Source organism: Andrographis paniculata, unplaced genomic scaffold, assembly GCF_009805555.1.
Source record: "Andrographis paniculata isolate CXL003 unplaced genomic scaffold, ASM980555v1 Contig45END, whole genome shotgun sequence".
Lineage (NCBI taxonomy): Eukaryota > Viridiplantae > Streptophyta > Magnoliopsida > Lamiales > Acanthaceae > Andrographis > Andrographis paniculata.
Window position 1 is genome coordinate 787,767 of NW_026137579.1, and position 17,860 is coordinate 805,626.

At 39.4% G+C, this 17,860-nt stretch overlaps 4 protein-coding genes across 7 annotated transcripts; 2 read left to right on the forward strand and 2 right to left on the reverse strand.

The window, feature by feature from the left end:
* Nucleotides 1-2,910: 2,910 nt before the first annotated feature.
* LOC127251469 (uncharacterized) lies at nt 2,911-4,335 on the forward strand. 4 transcript variants are annotated; one of them, XR_007838912.1, is made up of 3 exons: nt 2,911-3,542; nt 3,617-3,819; nt 3,928-4,335. XR_007838912.1 is itself a non-coding variant. In XM_051275174.1 (2 exons), the coding sequence occupies exons 1-2, from the start codon at nt 3,118-3,120 to the stop codon at nt 3,732-3,734; spliced, it is 543 nt and encodes a 180-aa protein (XP_051131131.1). In that variant the 5' UTR covers nt 2,911-3,117; the 3' UTR covers nt 3,735-4,335. The 4 variants fall into 4 exon arrangements, 3 of the variants coding, with proteins under 3 accessions (XP_051131131.1, XP_051131133.1, XP_051131132.1); XM_051275174.1 differs by having other exon boundaries at nt 3,617-4,335; XM_051275176.1 differs by having other exon boundaries at nt 2,912-3,542; nt 3,682-4,335.
* LOC127251467 (ruBisCO large subunit-binding protein subunit beta, chloroplastic) lies at nt 4,242-8,800 on the reverse strand. The gene is made up of 15 exons (XM_051275172.1): nt 8,639-8,800; nt 7,599-7,849; nt 7,390-7,515; nt 7,087-7,224; nt 6,913-7,008; nt 6,583-6,825; nt 6,278-6,512; nt 5,948-6,117; nt 5,777-5,854; nt 5,626-5,697; nt 5,417-5,521; nt 5,237-5,329; nt 4,999-5,091; nt 4,618-4,741; nt 4,242-4,532 (listed from the first exon to the last, which is right to left on the reverse strand). Exons 2-15 carry the CDS (start codon nt 7,833-7,835, stop codon nt 4,519-4,521), a joined length of 1,824 nt encoding a protein of 607 aa, XP_051131129.1. The 5' UTR covers nt 7,836-7,849; nt 8,639-8,800; the 3' UTR covers nt 4,242-4,518.
* A 131-nt stretch (nt 8,801-8,931) lies between these two features.
* On the reverse strand, nt 8,932-11,579 carry LOC127251468 (probable serine/threonine-protein kinase PBL16). The gene is made up of 6 exons (XM_051275173.1): nt 11,038-11,579; nt 10,321-10,604; nt 10,092-10,227; nt 9,796-9,932; nt 9,587-9,710; nt 8,932-9,505 (listed from the first exon to the last, which is right to left on the reverse strand). Exons 1-6 carry the CDS (start codon nt 11,105-11,107, stop codon nt 9,177-9,179), a joined length of 1,080 nt encoding a protein of 359 aa, XP_051131130.1. The 5' UTR covers nt 11,108-11,579; the 3' UTR covers nt 8,932-9,176.
* A 2,436-nt stretch (nt 11,580-14,015) lies between these two features.
* Nucleotides 14,016-17,265, forward strand: LOC127251523 (subtilisin-like protease SBT3.18). Its single transcript, XM_051275249.1, has 10 exons — nt 14,016-14,102; nt 14,204-14,295; nt 14,403-14,500; nt 14,611-14,766; nt 14,935-15,605; nt 15,688-15,755; nt 15,827-16,057; nt 16,148-16,262; nt 16,329-16,548; nt 16,635-17,265. Exons 1-10 carry the CDS (start codon nt 14,016-14,018, stop codon nt 17,237-17,239), a joined length of 2,343 nt encoding a protein of 780 aa, XP_051131206.1. The 3' UTR covers nt 17,240-17,265.
* The last annotated feature ends 595 nt before the right edge of the window (nt 17,266-17,860 follow it).

The window sequence follows — 17,860 nt, forward strand, 5'->3', positions numbered from 1 at the left end:
GGTGAAACCTACGCCATTGTAAGACCCCTTTTTTCTTGATTTGATTTTTTTTTCGTTTTCTTGTAGATCTCAGTTAGTTTTGTATATGTGATCTCTGTTTCCATGTTCTAACTTTTCTTCGTGATTGAAGCTTGAGAAGCTGTCAAGAGTTTTTTGACATGAATACATATATATCTACTTTTAATTGATTTGGCTGGATTTCTTTATATGAATTTATTTGTTTATAATTGTGTTGATGCTGTGATTCAGTATCATTAGACGTATATTTTTGTCTGTTTGATAAATTGGAGGATTTAGGAAGTGTATGTTTGTTGAATTGGAATTAAATAGATTCTTCTTTTTCTGATATCTTGCTGCAGTTCAAATTCATAAGATGTGTATGTATGTGAATATATATGGAGTGATAAGTGCACATTCTATCTTGCTAGTTAAATGTGTGCATCTTGATTCTTTTGTCGTGTTTCCTGTTTCTATGGAAAAAAAAGGTATTCAATGAAAACGATCTGTCATATGTTGGTTTTCATGTAAAGGAACTGTCTTTTTTCGTGTTTTTGTTGCTGATTCTGTTATATCTGTCATTTATGATCGTTGGAATTTTATTCCCTCATGTGTTCTGAAATCGCCGCGTGTAATAATCAATGCCAGAATATATGTCGAATTGTGTCATATTTAACAGAAGAACATTTTAGTCAATCATATGGATTCCTGGATGGTTGAAAAGTTTTGGATTTTGGTGGCCTTTGCGGCTGTCAGAATTGTCGGGAAAATGTTTTAAAGTGACTGTATTTATTCTTGTATGTTCTATGAATTATTTTTTGTCGTGGCCATGCCATGTTTTGTCGTGACCACCGCATGAGGAGCAACAATAGCAATAGATCAATTCTTTTGCTGATGAATAGAATATCCTTTTCTTGAAAAGCATGTCTTGATTCCTTAAATATGTCTGACGAAAAACTCTATGTGACTCCTCATTGGCTGCAGAGTATCAAATTTATCATGTCGCATACTTTTTCGATATGTAAGAGAATCTTGGCAGAGTGCCGCCTTACGTGTTCATTCTTACTTTAGTGTTTAAACTTCAACTTGAACTTACACGTCATGACGGAACGAATTTCGATAAATTCTGCCTTAGAAGTTTGTTAGTTTTGCACTACTTGCTCACAATTCCGATAAATCTCCTATCTTTATAACATCGATAAACTTGTAACTATTTCATCTGTCCGAGATATATAATTCAGCAAAAACTTGTAATGCTTATTGCTATGGTTGTTTGACATATGTTTTTCCAGGTGAAGATGAATGAGTGGTTGATAACAAAGGGGATTGAAGGAAAGACGACTATGATGTATGATGTCCATCAGTATCTTCAGGTACTTTCCGGATATCTTCTGTCTTCAGTCAATCTTATAATATGGTTCAAAAGTTCTGTTATGTGGACAACCAAAATGAGGTGAATCGTTCTTAATCCACATTCTTAACCTTGTTTTCTGCAGAACAAGCTGAACATATGGATTCCTGGGCTTGTCTGCGAGGATGCAGGATCCGCTCCACCTGCACCTGCACCAAATGTTGCGATGCAGCAGCAACTGGGTCCATCATCCTCCTCTGTGCCAAGCATCCTGGAGGAGTCTAACATGAACGTTGATGTTCCTGAATAAATTTCTGTCCTTTGCTATGCTCTGTAAGACTGATATTGTATTGTTCATGTGTGGAATGAAATTCTCCCGATTTCTCAGTCTTGTCTTGTCAGAGTCATGTTTCTCGAGCGACTTTCCCTTAATGCTAATACGCTCGTGAAACTTATTTGGTATATAAGTTAAGTGTGCTTCACTTATTCAAGATGTTTTCATACTTCTGTCATATCATATGTTTAACTTCTGAATATCTTTGTGGCATTGACACAAGAACATCGAAACACAACAGGTTTTTCTCGCTAAAATGAGTAATATTTTGTTCATATTCAGTGCATGCCTCGGCCCTGGCTCGATTGCGACTTTACGTGATTCCATCTTTTCTTTGAGGTTCAAACAAAAAAGAAAGAGAAGACAGGGAAATAGAAACTTTTTGTGTTATTCGTTCCCTTGGAGCACCACCTTTAATGGTTTCCATAATCATTTGGCTCCAACCACTTTCCATGTTCCTGAATGGCAATAGCCCCACCACTTCAAACCCATGATACAATCCTGTGAAAAAAGGCAATCATGGCAACCCCACACTATAACCAGTTTTCAGGTATATTTAGCAAGAAATGCTGTCTGAAGTGCACACCTCTGAAAAAGGATACACTAACTCCTATTAATAGCGTTCTTGTGCCTTAATCTTAATGATGAAATGGGATAGAAAAAGCAGTAAAAGATGCAGCCTTTTCAATCTACTTTTAAGATTTCTCCTGGCTGTTGATGCAGGTTAGATGTTGCCATTGATTGTGGCTCATTAAAGGCCAAACATTCACTCATTTCCAAAGGCATCAAAGTTTTTGCTTTGTCATCCAAGCATCTTTACTTCTTCGAAGAAGAATGTGGGGTGGGTTAAATAGAATAAGCACACATGTGAAACTTTTTTAGGAGCATTCTCATCATTAAACACGATGTCAAGAAGAGCAATTAAGGCCTCTGAATTGTAGCATATAATAAACTTCAATCACAATCCATAGTGCAAGTTTCTGCTGGTGAAGTCGGTAGACCTTTTTAGTTTTTACCTTTTTCACTATTTAATAATGTGAACAGTTGCATCAAGAACAGCACTTGTACCTAAAACCATTTTAATTTATTAGTATATATTGCTTAGAGTATAGTAGACCTGTTTATATGATGGTAACACCTATTTACCTGCTGTGGTTCGATGCTTAACGGCTCTAAATTAATGAGACAATATTGGCCCTGATTGCAAAGGGTTGGTGAGGATATGATAGTCCTATGGTTTATGTCACTTTTGTTGCAATAAAATAAATTCTTGGTATCCATTTCCTAGTGATCCCTCTGTAGCAGAGGCCTTTCCAACTCAAACCTCCTGATTTCTTTTTGTTCTTTCTGATCTTTGCTTCATGTATTCTCTGAAACCTTCTGTCTTGCCATTGCTGCCAGTTTGATCTTTTTTTACTGGGGGTCATGAAGATGAATGCAGTGTCTCGTTTTCTTTAGTGGTTCAGCAGTTATCTTCTTGCATCGATCCAGAAGTCAATCTTGTGAATATGAAATTCAGATGAAGGACACCATTTCCATGAGGGTTCTGTTTTGCAAGATCAACTGTCCATTAATGTGCTTCTGCAAGCCCTCTGCTGCTCATCTTTACGCTACACAGCCCCTTAAATTGGAGAACAGTCCACACATAACCCATTCAACAGATAGCACTGTTTCTGATATATTGGATAAAGCAACTTCAGGGATTAAAGGAGAGACTGTTAATGGCAAGCATGAAGCTGTGAGTGTACTCAGAAGCTGCATCAGGAAACTCCCAGCTCACTGCCATGCTGACAAGAAAATAGTACAGTGGGCAGATGATTTGGGGAATGAACTTGCTGAGATCAAGGAGTTTGAATCCAGGTGAATACTATTTTATCACTTTTCCCATGAAGTTTCTTACACCATCTAAAAAAAGTTTGATGAAACCTTTACAGTAATGTTCAAACCTTGTCATCAAGTGCTGCTTCTGTAATACAAAATTTTGGGCTTAGTGAAACAGGGGACATAGCCAATGGAGAGGAAAGTAGCTGTTGTTTTTGTGTGATTCTCTGATGCTGAGACCAGACCGGTGTTGTCGAGGAAAACTAATACCATTTGAACGGTTCCATAGTTTATAGACTGACCACAAAGATGCATGGTATGAAGTTCTTCTGTAGTTGTATTCTTGATTCTTTGCAGCCAAAAGACTACATTTAATTGTAAGTCTCAGAGACTAACCAAAATCAATTTTCATCTACTGTAAAAGATGGAGATATGTTTCATGAGCAACCAAGATGTTTTCTTGTGGTATTATGCCTACAGGCTGCAACAGCTTCTCTGTTTCTTGATTTCTTTTTGAAGATTATTGGTTAAAGACACCATGGGAGATATGAAACCCTCTGCAGATTCATTCATGTTGATTAAAATTCTTTGCTGCACAGTAGATGCATATGGTTGTAATTTACAGTATTTTTTCCATTTGACAACAAGCTTGATTTAGTCGAATGCTTATTTTCATCTGATGTGGAGGCAAGCATGGTTGTGCAAGTGTAATTCTGCATTTTCTTGAAAGGGTTTAAATTTCAATCTCAATTGGCTTCTCAATATTTTGACGAAAAGTTTGTGCATCATGAAGAAATGATTAAATAGGATCCTATGGGCAATGTTTTATAACCACACAATGACATAAAGCATAGTTATAGCTGATACTCGGCCAAGGTTATTTAAGAGCAGCTTCGAAGAAACTGTGTTGATCATATAATTTGCCTGCAAACTCTACAATGAATTCCCGCGTCCAAACAAGCTCTGTCTAATCTACTACTCCTTCCAGGAAAACAGATCTTGCCGAGGTGATCACCTAGTATCCGTAGCCTGATGCAGAGGAAGAATAAGTGAGCAATCGAGGCTCTTCAAAGTGCCGCATAATAAAGTCGCATAGAAAATACTAATCAGGTACCTGAGTTGTCCATTGGATTTCCTGTCACTACAGGTTCCGGCTCCTTGATCTCGACCACCACACAATCTGACATCAAGAATGTCTTGGCTACAGAAGCAGCGTGTTCTAAGCAGCACCTCACGACCTAAATCAAGAAATGATAACATGCTCAGTCCAAAAAGGTTAACTTCATAGAAGTGCATGACAGGATAAAATGTTAAAGAACACTAAATTAGAGTCTGCGCAATTTTGAGCATTAGTTTCAAACAGGAGGCTCAGATGAATTGTGTTATTAAAAATACATTTTAGCTTGTTCCCTAGTATAAGTAACACTCAGAACTCCTTTTCGGTTGGCAAACACAATAATTTATGGATGGAAAAAAACAAAACAGCATGTTCTACCTTGGTTGGATCTATGATTCCAGCAGTCATAAGATCTTCATATTGTCCAGTAGCAGCATTGTATCCATATCTAATATTGTCATTCGAGAGAACCTAAACACATAAGATTGAGTTAAATGTCATGTTCAGTGTGATATATGATTGCAAGAAACTACAATATGCAAGATTGGATGGGATCATATTCGCGGTAGAGCAACTTTAGCCTCTAGGTAAGTATGAGAATTAAGTATCCACGCACCTTCTCACTAACAACACTTCCGTTAACACCAGCGTTCTTGGCTATCAACTTCAATGGATAACTCAAAGCTCTTTTGACAATATCTGCTCCCACCTGCATCAAGGTTTAATTGAGAACAATTTAGGCCTAGAGAGATTAGAATCATAGAATGGATCATTGGTAACAATGTTAAAATTTTACCTTCTCCTCATCACTTTCAAGAGTTTCCTTGATAGCATCAACCTTGGATGCAAGCCTTAACAGGGCACATCCACCTCCAACAACAATACCCTCCTCAACGGCTGCCTGCAAGTAAGAATATTGCAGTATCAAAATAAATGCCTTTAAAAATACTAGGGGTTTATAAAGATTCCAATAACAAAAATTGAAGAAAAACGAAAGTAGTTCACCTTTGTAGCATTTAGAGCATCTTCTACTCTAAGCTTCTTTTCCTTCAGTTCAGTTTCTGTTTGTGCTCCAACCTTCACAGTTCCATAGAAGAGGATGGCATGAACAAATATTTTCACCAAGTCATACACTCTGGGAGGATGGTAATATTACCTGGATAACAGCAACACCTCCTGATAGCTTAGCAATTCTCTCATTCAGTTTTTCCTTTTCATAGTCTTGGTCTGCTGCCTGTTGAAAAAGTATTGTAACTCTTAGGCCGTAGGCAAGCCATATGCAGATCATAATCCATAAAGTAATGAATCAACAAGTCAAGAAGCACACCTCAATAAGGTTTTTAATCTGAGCAACTCGTTTATTTACAGCTTCTTGAGAGCTCCCAGTGCCGACTATTGTTGTGGTGTCCTTAGTCAGCACCACCTTGGCAGCATGGCCCAACACTTCCTTATCAGCCTTATCTAATGTCAGCCCGATTTCATCCCTGATCACAGTTCCTGTGTGCCAAGAAATCATTTTCTTAGAAACAGAATAACAGGAAAAGAAAGACGAGGATGGCTTCTGAACACACGGGATAATCAATGGAGTAAAACTTTGAAGGCAATTTAGCATGTAAGAAACAACCAGCAGACATGAAAAGAAAAACAAAAGTGTTACCTCCAGTTAAAATTGCAATGTCATCTAGATACTGACTCTTTCTTTCGCCAAAACCAGGAGCTTTGAGAGCAGCAACTTTTAGTGCCCCTCTTAGTTTGTTAACAACGAGGGTTCCTAATGCTTCTTGCTCAATATCTTCAGCAATTATGAGAACAGGATAAGCACCTTTAATAGCATCTTCCAAGACACCGATAAGATCTCTAGCATTGGTTATTTTCTTGTCAACCAGCAGTAGCTGCACAAGAAAAACATTTTATACCACATGCCTGAAAATTTTCACATGTATAGAATAAACAAGCACCAACCTTGCAATTTTCATATTCAACGGACATTTTCTCACTGTCGGTCACAAAATAGGGAGAAATATAGCCACGTTCGAACTGCATCCCTTCAACCACATAGAGACTATTATCAGCACTTTTTCCCTCTTCAAGAGTCACAACCCCTTTTCTACCAACTTTGCTCAATGCCTCAGCAATCATGTTTCCCACTTCATAGCTGTTCCCGGCACTCACAGCAGCAACATCTGCTAGCTCACTATCTTCCACCTGTAATCCCATAGTTATTAGTGAAATATTGCATCAGTATTAAGTAATCTTCACACTGTTTGCAGAAAACAGAAATCAATTGAACACCTCTTTTGAGATTGACTTGAGCTCGGAGACCAACACTTTGGTGGTTTTTTCAATCCCTCTAGTGATAAGAACTGGATTAGCTCCAGCTGCAACCACCTGAAAACACATGAACAGATCAAATTAGATGGCAGGGTTACAGCATTAATTGAAGCAGCATAAAGGACCTGCACATACCTTAACACCTTCGGTAATAAGACCCTGTGCAAGAACTACAGATGTTGTTGTTCCATCCCCAGCTAAGTCATTAGTCTTTGCTGCAGCTTGTCTCACTAATTTAGCACCAATGTTCTCAACTGGATCCTCCAATTCTACCTGTATGAATTCAAGAACTATCGTTTGTCATGCTTAGCTAGATAAGAATCTGTCACAGGACAAATAACTTTTGCTTATAAGACACAATAGACCACCAAGCAGACTTAAGATCATTATTGGAGTGCTGGCTTCAGCTTGTTTGAAAATGTCAGGAATTAAGCATACCTCTCTTGCTACAGTAACCCCATCATTGACAATTTTGGGGGCACCATATTTGCTCTCAAGAACCACATTTCTTCCCTTGGGACCAAGGGTTACACCAACTAGGTCGGCCAGTTTATTGACACCAAGCTGACAGCAGAAACCCCCTATTAATAATTTCATAAAAAAAAACGAGATGATCAGCTTAGCTTCACTTTTTTTTTATGACTAACCTGGAGTTTCTTTATAGCTGAGCCATCCTTGTTGAAATACAAATCTTTTGCAGCTGATTTTATGTGAGAATATCGTTTTTTGGGGAGTGCAATGCTCCTTCTCCTGCCAAAAGAACTAGAAGAGATAGAAACGAAGGACGACAACTTGTTTGGTGGAGTAGCAATTTTATCATCCAGAACCCTGCAACCAGGGGCAGCTAATGATGCAACTGCGGATATCCCAGCAAATGACGCCATTTACTTCTTCAAGCCTTGACATCAACAACAAATTTCAATTCTTGATAAGTAACAGAATTATAGTGCATTGCAATAAATGATAAGTATAAACAAAGTTAACAAGTACTCAACAACCCTACAGAACTTCTGCGTTTCTAGCTATGAAGAAAACGAAATGCTTGTTTGAGATATTGGTCTTTAGATCTAAACGGATACATTTCTTGCTTAAAGCTAGCAGAATTTGGTAAAAAAACATTACAATACACTTTTTAGGCTTCAATATCAATCCAAACCCACATAATCTCTCATCCAAATGTAAGGGGATTGGATCTGAACTCGAAGAATGAATACGTACCAACAATACCACAAAAAGTAATTAATCTTATCAATACGTAAGGACAAAAACAGTCTTCACCACAAAGAAAGGCATAAATCCACACAGAAGCGACCCGCACTCCACAGAAATGTTCACCAACAAACAATCACTGCCCTACACAAACCCTCGAGCCAAAAACTCTCAAATTGTTTGTTGTTGTTGTTGGGTTTTCTTTTCTTATTCTTTTCCCCTTTTTTTCCCTTTTTTTTTTTTTTTTTTTTTTTTGAGATAAGAAAAACACGAGAGAGAGCTCAAATGTGTTAGCAAGAAAAGCATCGAAAAGGCCCGAAATGAGTACATTAGAAAACATAATATTCGATGTAAAAACAAATTAGTTTAGAGCAGAACACCAGAACACAGGTAACTCAAGAAAACCCATCGACACTGCAGACGTATAAACAACGTCAAGTTGAAAGCAAAGATACATAATTTCCACTAAGCCGCTGACCTTAAAATAGATAAGGAACAAGATGAAACTGAAGGCTGATAAGGGTTTATGAGACGAGCGCCGCTGACAGTGAAGAAGAGGGCGTGTTTGGAATCAAGACTGCGCGCAGCAATTCTATGGATTTTATAGCAGATGATATGATAGGGTATGGCAATGGCAAGTGGGCGCTGTGAACTGATGGGTAAGTCATCAGGGAGTAATTTTTGGTTCTAGAAATATCCGCTGCATCTCAGCCGTTCGTTGTGGGTATGCTCTGCAGTGCAAGAAGGCCCAAAATGCTGCTGCTAGAAATGGGCTGAAACCATGCTGATATTTCTATGGAAGCACCTCCAAACAACCATCAATCAAGAAAACACACAAATGTTCTTTTACAGTGGTGAACAGAAACATGAGCCACAAAGCAACTCTCCTAATCATCAAAAGCCACACACAATTATACACTTGCAACCACAAAGAATATGAACACAAGTTTGATCATCACTCTGTAAAATCAAATTCCTAATCAGTAGAGTAGTTTTTTTGTCAGAACCAAGATGATCTAAGCAGGAGCATCATCAACAAGAGGGGTCTGGAGAGGTTCCAAAGAATCGACAATGTCTCGCATTAGAGGCCTCGCTTTTGGGTTGTCATTGAGACAATGATAAGCTAGCATAGCTGCTTTGTGCACGCCCTTTGTCGGGTATGCGCCTTCCAGCTTCGGATCAACAATGCTTAGCAGCTTCCCTTTTTCTTTCAGCAGAGGGAGTGCCCAATCCATAAGGTTCTGTTCTCTGGCTGGTCTGCTTTTGTCCAGAGACTTTCTGCCCGTAACAAGCTCGAGAAGAACTACTCCGAAGCTGTACACGTCGCTCCTTGGAGTTAAGTGGCCTACCATGCAGCCAAGACATGTGTCGATATGTTTAGAAAACCAGAAAAAGATTGTAGGAATGTAGACTGGTTGTCATATACCTGTCATTATATACTCGGGTGCAGCATAACCGTATGTTCCCATAATGCGAGTGGAAACGTATGATTTGTCGCCTTCCGGCCCATCTTTAGCTAGGCCGAAATCAGATAGTTTTGCATTGTATTCCTGCACTTTTATTGTTTTTGTGTCAAACAATCTTCGACCGTGCTATTCTATTATTGCATAGCCATGGACCAAATCACTGACTAACCTGGTCTAGTAAAATGTTGGATGTCTTAAAATCACGGTAAATGACAGGTTTCTCGGCGCCGTGCAGGAATGCTAAGCCCTTTGCCGCACCATATGCTATCTTCATTCTAGTAGACCAAGGAAGAGGATCTGACACTTCTGAAAAGAGACATACTTCTATTGTAAAGACTGTTGTGTAACTTGTAAAGATTTTGCGAACACAATGCTGATCAAAACAATAAAACAATAAACTTGGAGCAAAACAGAGGTTGCGAAATGTTAGATAACTTTTTAAATGGGAAGAGATATCTAACTTACTAGAAAACAGATTGTTTTCAACGCTGCCGCGAGGCATGTACTCGTATATTAGAACTCTGTGTTCAGCTTCGCAGCAATATCCGATCAATTTCACCAGATTTGGATGCGAAAGCTGCCCCAGAAAGATTACTTCGGCCTGAAATGCCAAGCAGAGTCAGCAGCCTGAGAAGTAGCTCATATCGATTGATGAACTACAAAAATCAAGATAGAAAGCTACTTATTAATTTACCAGCCATTCCCTGTGCCCTTGATAGCTATTATCTCCATCATGAACCTTAACTGCAACAGGGATTGGCTGCTGAACTTGTTCTCCCGAGACTCCTGGCATGAAGCCTTTGTACACACTTCCAAATCCTCCTCCACCCAACATGTAATCTTGTCTGAAGTTTTCGGTAATGGCCTTCAGCTGGTCAAATGCGAATACAGTAAGTGGATTAGCAGCCATACTGCGGCGTAGGTCTTCCACTTCTTCAGGATTTGATGGGAATTTGGTGTCATCCTTTCGTATTTTTTCTGAAGAATTTCAAGATGTTATTCTAAATGAGACAAAATGCATGTTAGCGATAACTATAGAGGTTGGTTGACACAGGACTATTTCACAAATAATTCAGATACTGTTTCATCCTAGAAATATTGATTCAAGAATGGCTGTCCCCTGCAGAACTTGCCTAACAAAGAATTTAAGAAGATGAAAATACAAGGTTGAAAAAGACAGAAGAAGATTGGCAGAGCCTAAGATAACAGAGACTTATGTGGCATGAATACATAAGTAATCATTCAAATTCATGAGCAAAAGTACTTAAACAGGAGAGTGAACAAAAAACAAAAAATCTTTAAAAATATCTTCATCTCATTTAATACCGCAACCCGAATATGACAGTCAGGAATACAACCCAAGATTGAAAGAGAGAGACTAATGATGAAGAGATGAAGATGATAAAATCACCTGACTTTGCACTGGAGGAGACTCTGTGTGTTGATGGTTCCCACACACACCAACAATTCCAATTACCCATTAAACCCTACACAATCAGCAAACAAAAACACACAAAAGAAGAAAACCCCACTTCTTCACTAACTCAAAAAACAACCGCCATCCCAACCCACACCATTCATCTGAAAAACCTCAGCACCATACACAGCCAATAAATATCTCCTCAGTAATCAAGAAGGAAAACGCGTTAGAAAGGGAGGAAGAAAAGAAGAGATCATGTACAGAGACGGAGAGAGTGACAATTAGTTGGTGTTGATGAAGGCAATGATGATGGCTTTTGCTCATTTGCTGGTGGCTTTGACGGAGTGGCGGAGTGAGCTGTGAGTGCAGAGAAGTAGTCAGTTCGATTTTTGACTCCTTTCCTATGGTGCTTGAGTTGGGTTAGTGCGCACCGGGCGCATTTTAATACTTTTCCATCATTCCTTTTGCTTAGCGTGCGCATCCATATTCTACTCCCTTTTATTCTTTTCCCTCAGCTCCACCTTCTTGCTTTTCTTTTGTGCAGATTTGCATAACATATTTATATTTCACACAAAAAAGATACCAGTGGATCATACAAAGTAGGACAGAATATGCATTCCCTCAAATGTGTGTGTGTGTTGGACGTGTGCTCCTGCTGGAAAGGCAAATTAAAATTCTTTCAGTCCCTTTCAACACAAGGGCTGAATTTTTTCATCTAGGGTGCTGTTTCTGAAAGCATGTTAGACCCTTTGGTCAACAAGAAAGTATCAAGTGCATGACTTACTGGAGATGGAGATTGGAGATGGAGACGTGATATAAATCTAGAAACCGACGGGGCCGACCCACCTAACTTCCTCCATAATTTCAAATTCACCTGAATCAAAATCAGGACTCCAGATAAGGAACTGAAACCTTCACTGTCATTGAATAACCTCCATATTGGACCTCACATTTTTCCTACTATGTATGACTGTGTGGTTTCTTCCTGGAAATCATTCAATCAGTTAAGCTTCAGTTACTCATCATTTTGGACTTGTTTCTTGTCATGTGTAAACAGTGTAAGAGAGTATAGACACTTTTCTAACCTACTGCTACAGTTTTTATCTGTTTTCTGGTTTTGATTTAATAGATACTATTCAAGAAAAAGTGCATTAGATTTACATATGTATGTGCTTACAGATTTCCCACCTACCGATTTGTCATGTAATGCCCTGTTTCTGTGGAAATTATAAAAGCTAAAAACAATGCTCCATTCTAACAAACCAATTCTGCATGCAAATTTATATATAGTGTTCATCATTTTACTATATAGTAATACAATTTGATGCTGGAAAGAGCATTGTTACCTGTGCGTGCTGCCCTGGCTATACGTATATGTTGAAAGTTTGCTAAATATATTTCTGGTATCACTGTGCTATGTATGCAATATGCAAATATCATCAGTCCATGTTCTGAGAGTCAGCAGCAATAGAAGGTTGTAGTAAGGTGATTGATTGGGGAGCCTATGCTCGATGTTGATATCAATTACTCCACAACCATGGCTACTGCAAAGTAATAGCCTTGTGGTTGCAGTAAAAACATATGGAAGTGTTTCAATTTCGTCGGGTTAATTGTCATCAAGTAGTAAAATGGAATGATAGGCATCCATGACAACAGCCACTTGCAAGTTCTCAATCCAAACTTGTAACCTTACCATGGGAAATTTCTACTTGGAAGATAGGTACACAGCTAAGCGTGGCGTAAAAGAACACGAGAATGAGACTCTCCATCATAGTCCTATAACCACGCAACACGATACACTTGAGTCACGCAATGTGTTGGGACACAACATAGGAGCCTAGGCAATGATTTCTATAGGTAGGCGAGGATATCATGAACAAGAAAACTTATAACTTGTACCCAGACAATGCGTATACATGGATGTCCCTTTAACTATTAGCTCCTAGAATGGTATGCCATACAAAGATTTAAATATATATAACTAAAGATTTCCTAGCTTTATGGCAATGGAAAGTCGTGTGGATCATTCACAGACAAAGCAATAGAGCCATTAGACCGTATATCTCCCTTGGTATATCTAGATAATATGTAGTTTTTGAGCTTAGATAGACACTCAAACTCTTCTAAATAGGTGTATTGATGCAGGCCAATACTTTGAAATCCTCATGAGTGCAGTCTATACCTATAACATTGAATGTTTTTAAAGTATGCTTCTCTGATTATATTCTTCCTACATGTACTAGAGTACTGCTTTCGATCAAACTCATGATTTCCATTTCTGGATTACAATCTAAGAATAGAAATAAGCCGAATCATTTCTAAGTGTTGAAATAAGACAATTGTGTTTTAGGCCATAAAAGCTCTTATCATAAAACAAGTGAAATCAAAATCCTTGTGGACTCTGGAGGCGACAATGTCTAAATTATATCTTCTTTAACCATTCTTGTTTCATTATTCTTCATCTATTCTTATCTACAAAAGTAAAACAAAGTCCATTAAGAACCAGAGCCCTCAGCTAAAGTTGGCTAAAAAGTTCCTCTGCATCCCTTTCTTTTGAAAAATGATGAAGTCACATGTATTCATCTTTGTTGTGAATATAATATTTTATATGGAGCTTCACAAAGACTGTTTCATGTTATTCTTCACTGAGAGTAGACTCGTAGCGTATGATAACATATGCTGAGATGATAGGAAAGAAAGAGAGAAATTGAAGATGTATTTTCCACCAACAACAACAAAATTGCAGTAGTAAAGAAAGTATCTTAGTGTCTTTTTACCATTTTTGTTTTATATATATATATATATATGTATATTGATTTTCAGGTTAGTCGAATTCCTTTGAGTACAAGCAATTTATGTATTGTATTGTATCTTCCTCATGCCAACCCTTTTGGAGTCATCGTCCACTTTTTACTCTGTAAGTATATATAGCCAAGGTTCTATACTTTTTTCTCTTCCCATTGAGGCAAATGGCAAGCGGTTCCCGCTGTTATTGGGGGCTGTCCCTCTCACTTACAGCACTTTTTGTATCTCACTCAATATCCACCACTTCTCATGTAGTTTCATTGCCTACAGTTGCTTCAACTGTTTCTGTATACTCAAGAAATGATTAATCACATCTCACTTTGTCTTGATTTGTTTTTCTAATGTTCCACAGGTTTATATTGTCTATCTCGGCCACACTCATGGACGTGATCCTCTGCTTACATCCGAACACCACTTTGACCTCCTGAGCAGTGTGTTTGAGAGGTCTCCTGTGAATCCCACATTATATTTTTCTTGTCATTCAACTAATGTTCGTGTGTATGTGTTTGGAGTCAGAATTGTTACCTTGAGCATCATTTTTCATTGCGCAGCAAAATCGAAGCAAAGAAAGCCATGTTATATAGCTACAAGCATGCATTTTCTGGCTTCGCTGTTTTGCTTGATGCCAACCAGGCAACAGTCCTTGCAAGTAACATACCAGATTCTTGAATTACATCTGCTGCACAATTAAAATGTTTCTTGCAAGATTCAATGTCGATGTCACTAGTTGAGGAAATGCTAACACAAAGGTTGATTCAGATTCGAGGGGGGTGATATCTGTGTTCAAGAGCACGACACTTGATCTGCACACCACGAGGAGCTGGGATTTTATGGGACTTTCCATCGATTATTCTTGGGGAACACCGATTCAGCTATCCCATGGTGATGACATAATTGTTGGCATCTTCGACTCAGGTACTAAATGAGGCAAGCTTGTTATTTTCTCTTTTTTTCGTTTCAATTATCGTGATACAAGTGCATTGTAAATCCATAGCTATGGCTACCATAGTTGAAGCCCACATAATATGATTCCTGTGTATGGAATGATGATAATAAAAAGTTCCGATTTCTTGTTCATGGAAGGTGTCTGGCCGGAGTTAGCTAGCTTCAAGGAGGAACCGAACATGAGACCGATACCAAAGCATTGGAAGGGAAAATGTGTTGGTGGGGATGAGTTCAATCCCAAAAAACACTGCAACAGGAAACTGATTGGAGCAAAGTATTTCCTCAAGGGGTTTGAAAAACAATTCGGGCATATCAATAAAACCGAACATCAGGAGTACATATCAGCCAGGGATTTCATCGGCCATGGAACTCACACAGCTTCGACGGCCGTAGGATCAAGAGTGAGAGATGCTAACTTGTTTGGTTTCGCCAGAGGCATTGCTCGAGGAGGAGCCCCCAGAGCTCGGCTAGCAGTATACAAAGTATGCTGGAGTATAAATTTTGACGGGCAGTGCACCGAGGAAGATGTATTGGCAGCCTTTGACGAGGCGCTGCACGATGGAGTGGATGTCATATCAGCCTCTTTCGGAAAACCACCTCCATTAAGACCATTCTTTGCTTCAAGCTCTGATATTGGTTCATTCCACGCCATGCTGTTGGGAGTAAGTGTGGTTTTCTCAGCAGGTAACGATGGCCCCGATCCATCTCTCGTGGGAAATGCCAATCCGTGGAGCATCTGCGTGGCTGCCTCCAGCATGGACCGAAGTTTCCCCACGTGGATCTTGCTCGAAGATGGCACCTCTTTTGTGGTAATTCTTTTGTGCTTTACACACATGAACTATTTCCGCGACTGCATTAGTTTAACTTAGAGATCGCTGCCGTCTTGTTTAGGGTGAAGGTTTGATCAGCAGCCGCATAAGGGGAACCTTGGCAAGAGCTACAGCTTACTTCAAACAGGGGTGGGTAGGCGAACCTTCTTAAAAATGCGGTCGACGCCACTCTTTTCTTGCTAATAGCGCATTGGTTGCAGAATCTGTGACAATGCGAACTGGATGAAATCGTCGGCTGCAGGCATGATACTTTTGTGTTTCTCCATGGATGGACCGGTGAGCAGTTTAGACGCAGAGTTTGCTGCGCGCAGGGCCAATGCCGCAGCTTTGATCTTCGTCCAGCCTGTAGCCAAGCCCACCGCGGCCATTAGCATTGTACCTGTTGTCCGTATCGACACCATTCAAGGCACAAAGTTACAATTGCTGCCTACGTAAGTCAAGCATCGCGCTATGCAATAAGATCAAGTATAGTTAATCAATCGATCATCCTTACTTGAATAAGTCTTTTAAAAAAAATGAAGCGGCACCAAGGCGATGATAGCGCCAAGCGACACGGCCTTCGGAAGGTCACCGGCACCAATGGTTGCAGAGTACTCTTCTAGAGGACCAAGCTCAATCTCCCCTAACATTCTCAAGGTACATATCAGACCTTAAACTGTTATAACTTTTGAAATATCGTATAATCCATAATTCTCCGGACAGCCGGATATCAGCGCGCCGGGGACCAACATACTGGCGGCCTGGCCGCCCAACGTCTCTCCAACCGTGTTTGGATCAGATTTTGATAATCGATCGGTGGTTTGGAACTTCGACTCCGGCACGTCGATGTCTTGCCCTCATGTATCCGGCGTCGTCGCACTCCTCAAATCGGCATACCCTGAATGGTCCCCTGCTGCAGTAAGATCAGCCCTCGTGACCACAGGTAGCAAACATCGTTAATTACATATTATATAGTTTTCCAACAGCAGACTATTTATACATAACTAACATCCATTGCATTCCATGCAGCGTACAACGCCGACGTCGTATCTGGCGACGACATATTGGTGCGAGGTTCGTTCAAGTCTTCGGACGCCTTCGACATTGGCGCCGGACACATGAACCCCGTCAAGGCATTCGATCCAGGGCTGGTGTACGACGTAACGCCCCGAGACTATGCACATTTCCTCTGCAACATCGGCTACACCAGCGAGCAGATACGCGCCATGGGAGTCTGCGGACCGGATAGATGTCGTGACAAATTGGAGCCAGATTGGAACTTAAACTACCCTGCGATAACTTTGTGGGATCTCCGACACGCTGCGACGGTCCGGAGGACCGTCCGCAACGTCGGAATAAGGAAGACGGCGGTGTACTTTGTCAGAGTCGAGAAGCCGGACGGCGTCGAGGTTGTGGTTTGGCCCCGAGTATTGGTGTTCTCTCCGTGGAAGGAAGAGTGGAGGTACTACGTGACGGTGACGACGGTGATGCCGGCGTCGCGGCGACGGAGAGCGGCGTTCGGGTGGATTATTTGGTCGGATGGATTCCATAATGTCCGGAGCCCTTTGGTGGTCGGAATCGGCGGTGAAGCTGGGGGGTCTGTGGATTCTAACGACACCAACATGGCGTATTGATTTGATCATGAAGTTCATGAATAAGAAAGATATTGTTAAGAAGATGATCTTATTGATGATCAGCAAGGGCTATTTTTATGGTGTGGTGTTGTTATGTCATGGTTTAATGTTGGTCTGTTTTGTTCATGTAATTGATCGACATTTTATTTCGAACTAAATAAAATGGATGCACAAGGTTATAAATTATCATACCTATGTAAAATTAAATGGATGTGTCTGGTCGGGGTTTGGGAAGGAGATAAGGAATATTGTTTTATTGGAAGATTTCTCCCATAAACATCAAATATCAAATAGTAGCAATTGTTTTTTATTATTTTCTCTTTTTTTTTTTATATTATATTTAAATTTAAGTTTATATTTAAAAATGTCGTCTATTTATATAATATTATTAATTTTTTCTTATTATTAACTCTTCATCTACTATCAATCAATCTATTTTATTATTTTTATATGTAACAATTAATGTATCTATTTTATTAATAATTGTACTCCTCATTCATGAAAATATATATATATTCCTATACCTACAATATTAAAATATATATATATATATATATATATTATTAAAAGGGTTGTAGTTACATGCTAATTAGTCTGTGAAAAAAAAAATCACAATAAAAA

Coding starts and splice junctions, on each gene's coding strand:
- LOC127251469 (XM_051275174.1), top strand. CDS start 3,118: ATGCAGTGTCTCGTTTTCTTTAGTGGTTCAGCAGTTATCTTCTTGCAT. Junction 3,543..3,616: donor ATCAAGGAGTTTGAATCCAG/GTGAATACTATT, acceptor AAACCTTTACAG/TAATGTTCAAACCTTGTCAT.
- LOC127251467 (XM_051275172.1), bottom strand. CDS start 7,835: ATGGCGTCATTTGCTGGGATATCCGCAGTTGCATCATTAGCTGCCCCT. Junction 6,826..6,912: donor TCAAGTCAATCTCAAAAGAG/GTGTTCAATTGA, acceptor ATGGGATTACAG/GTGGAAGATAGTGAGCTAGC. Junction 4,742..4,998: donor GAATCATAGATCCAACCAAG/GTAGAACATGCT, acceptor TTCTTGATTTAG/GTCGTGAGGTGCTGCTTAGA.
- LOC127251468 (XM_051275173.1), bottom strand. CDS start 11,107: ATGGGTAATTGGAATTGTTGGTGTGTGTGGGAACCATCAACACACAGA. Junction 10,605..11,037: donor CTCCTCCAGTGCAAAGTCAG/GTGATTTTATCA, acceptor GAAATTCTTCAG/AAAAAATACGAAAGGATGAC. Junction 9,506..9,586: donor ACCCGAGTATATAATGACAG/GTATATGACAAC, acceptor GCTGCATGGTAG/GCCACTTAACTCCAAGGAGC.
- LOC127251523 (XM_051275249.1), top strand. CDS start 14,016: ATGGCAAGCGGTTCCCGCTGTTATTGGGGGCTGTCCCTCTCACTTACA. Junction 14,767..14,934: donor TGTTGGCATCTTCGACTCAG/GTACTAAATGAG, acceptor TGTTCATGGAAG/GTGTCTGGCCGGAGTTAGCT. Junction 16,263..16,328: donor TCTCCCCTAACATTCTCAAG/GTACATATCAGA, acceptor TTCTCCGGACAG/CCGGATATCAGCGCGCCGGG.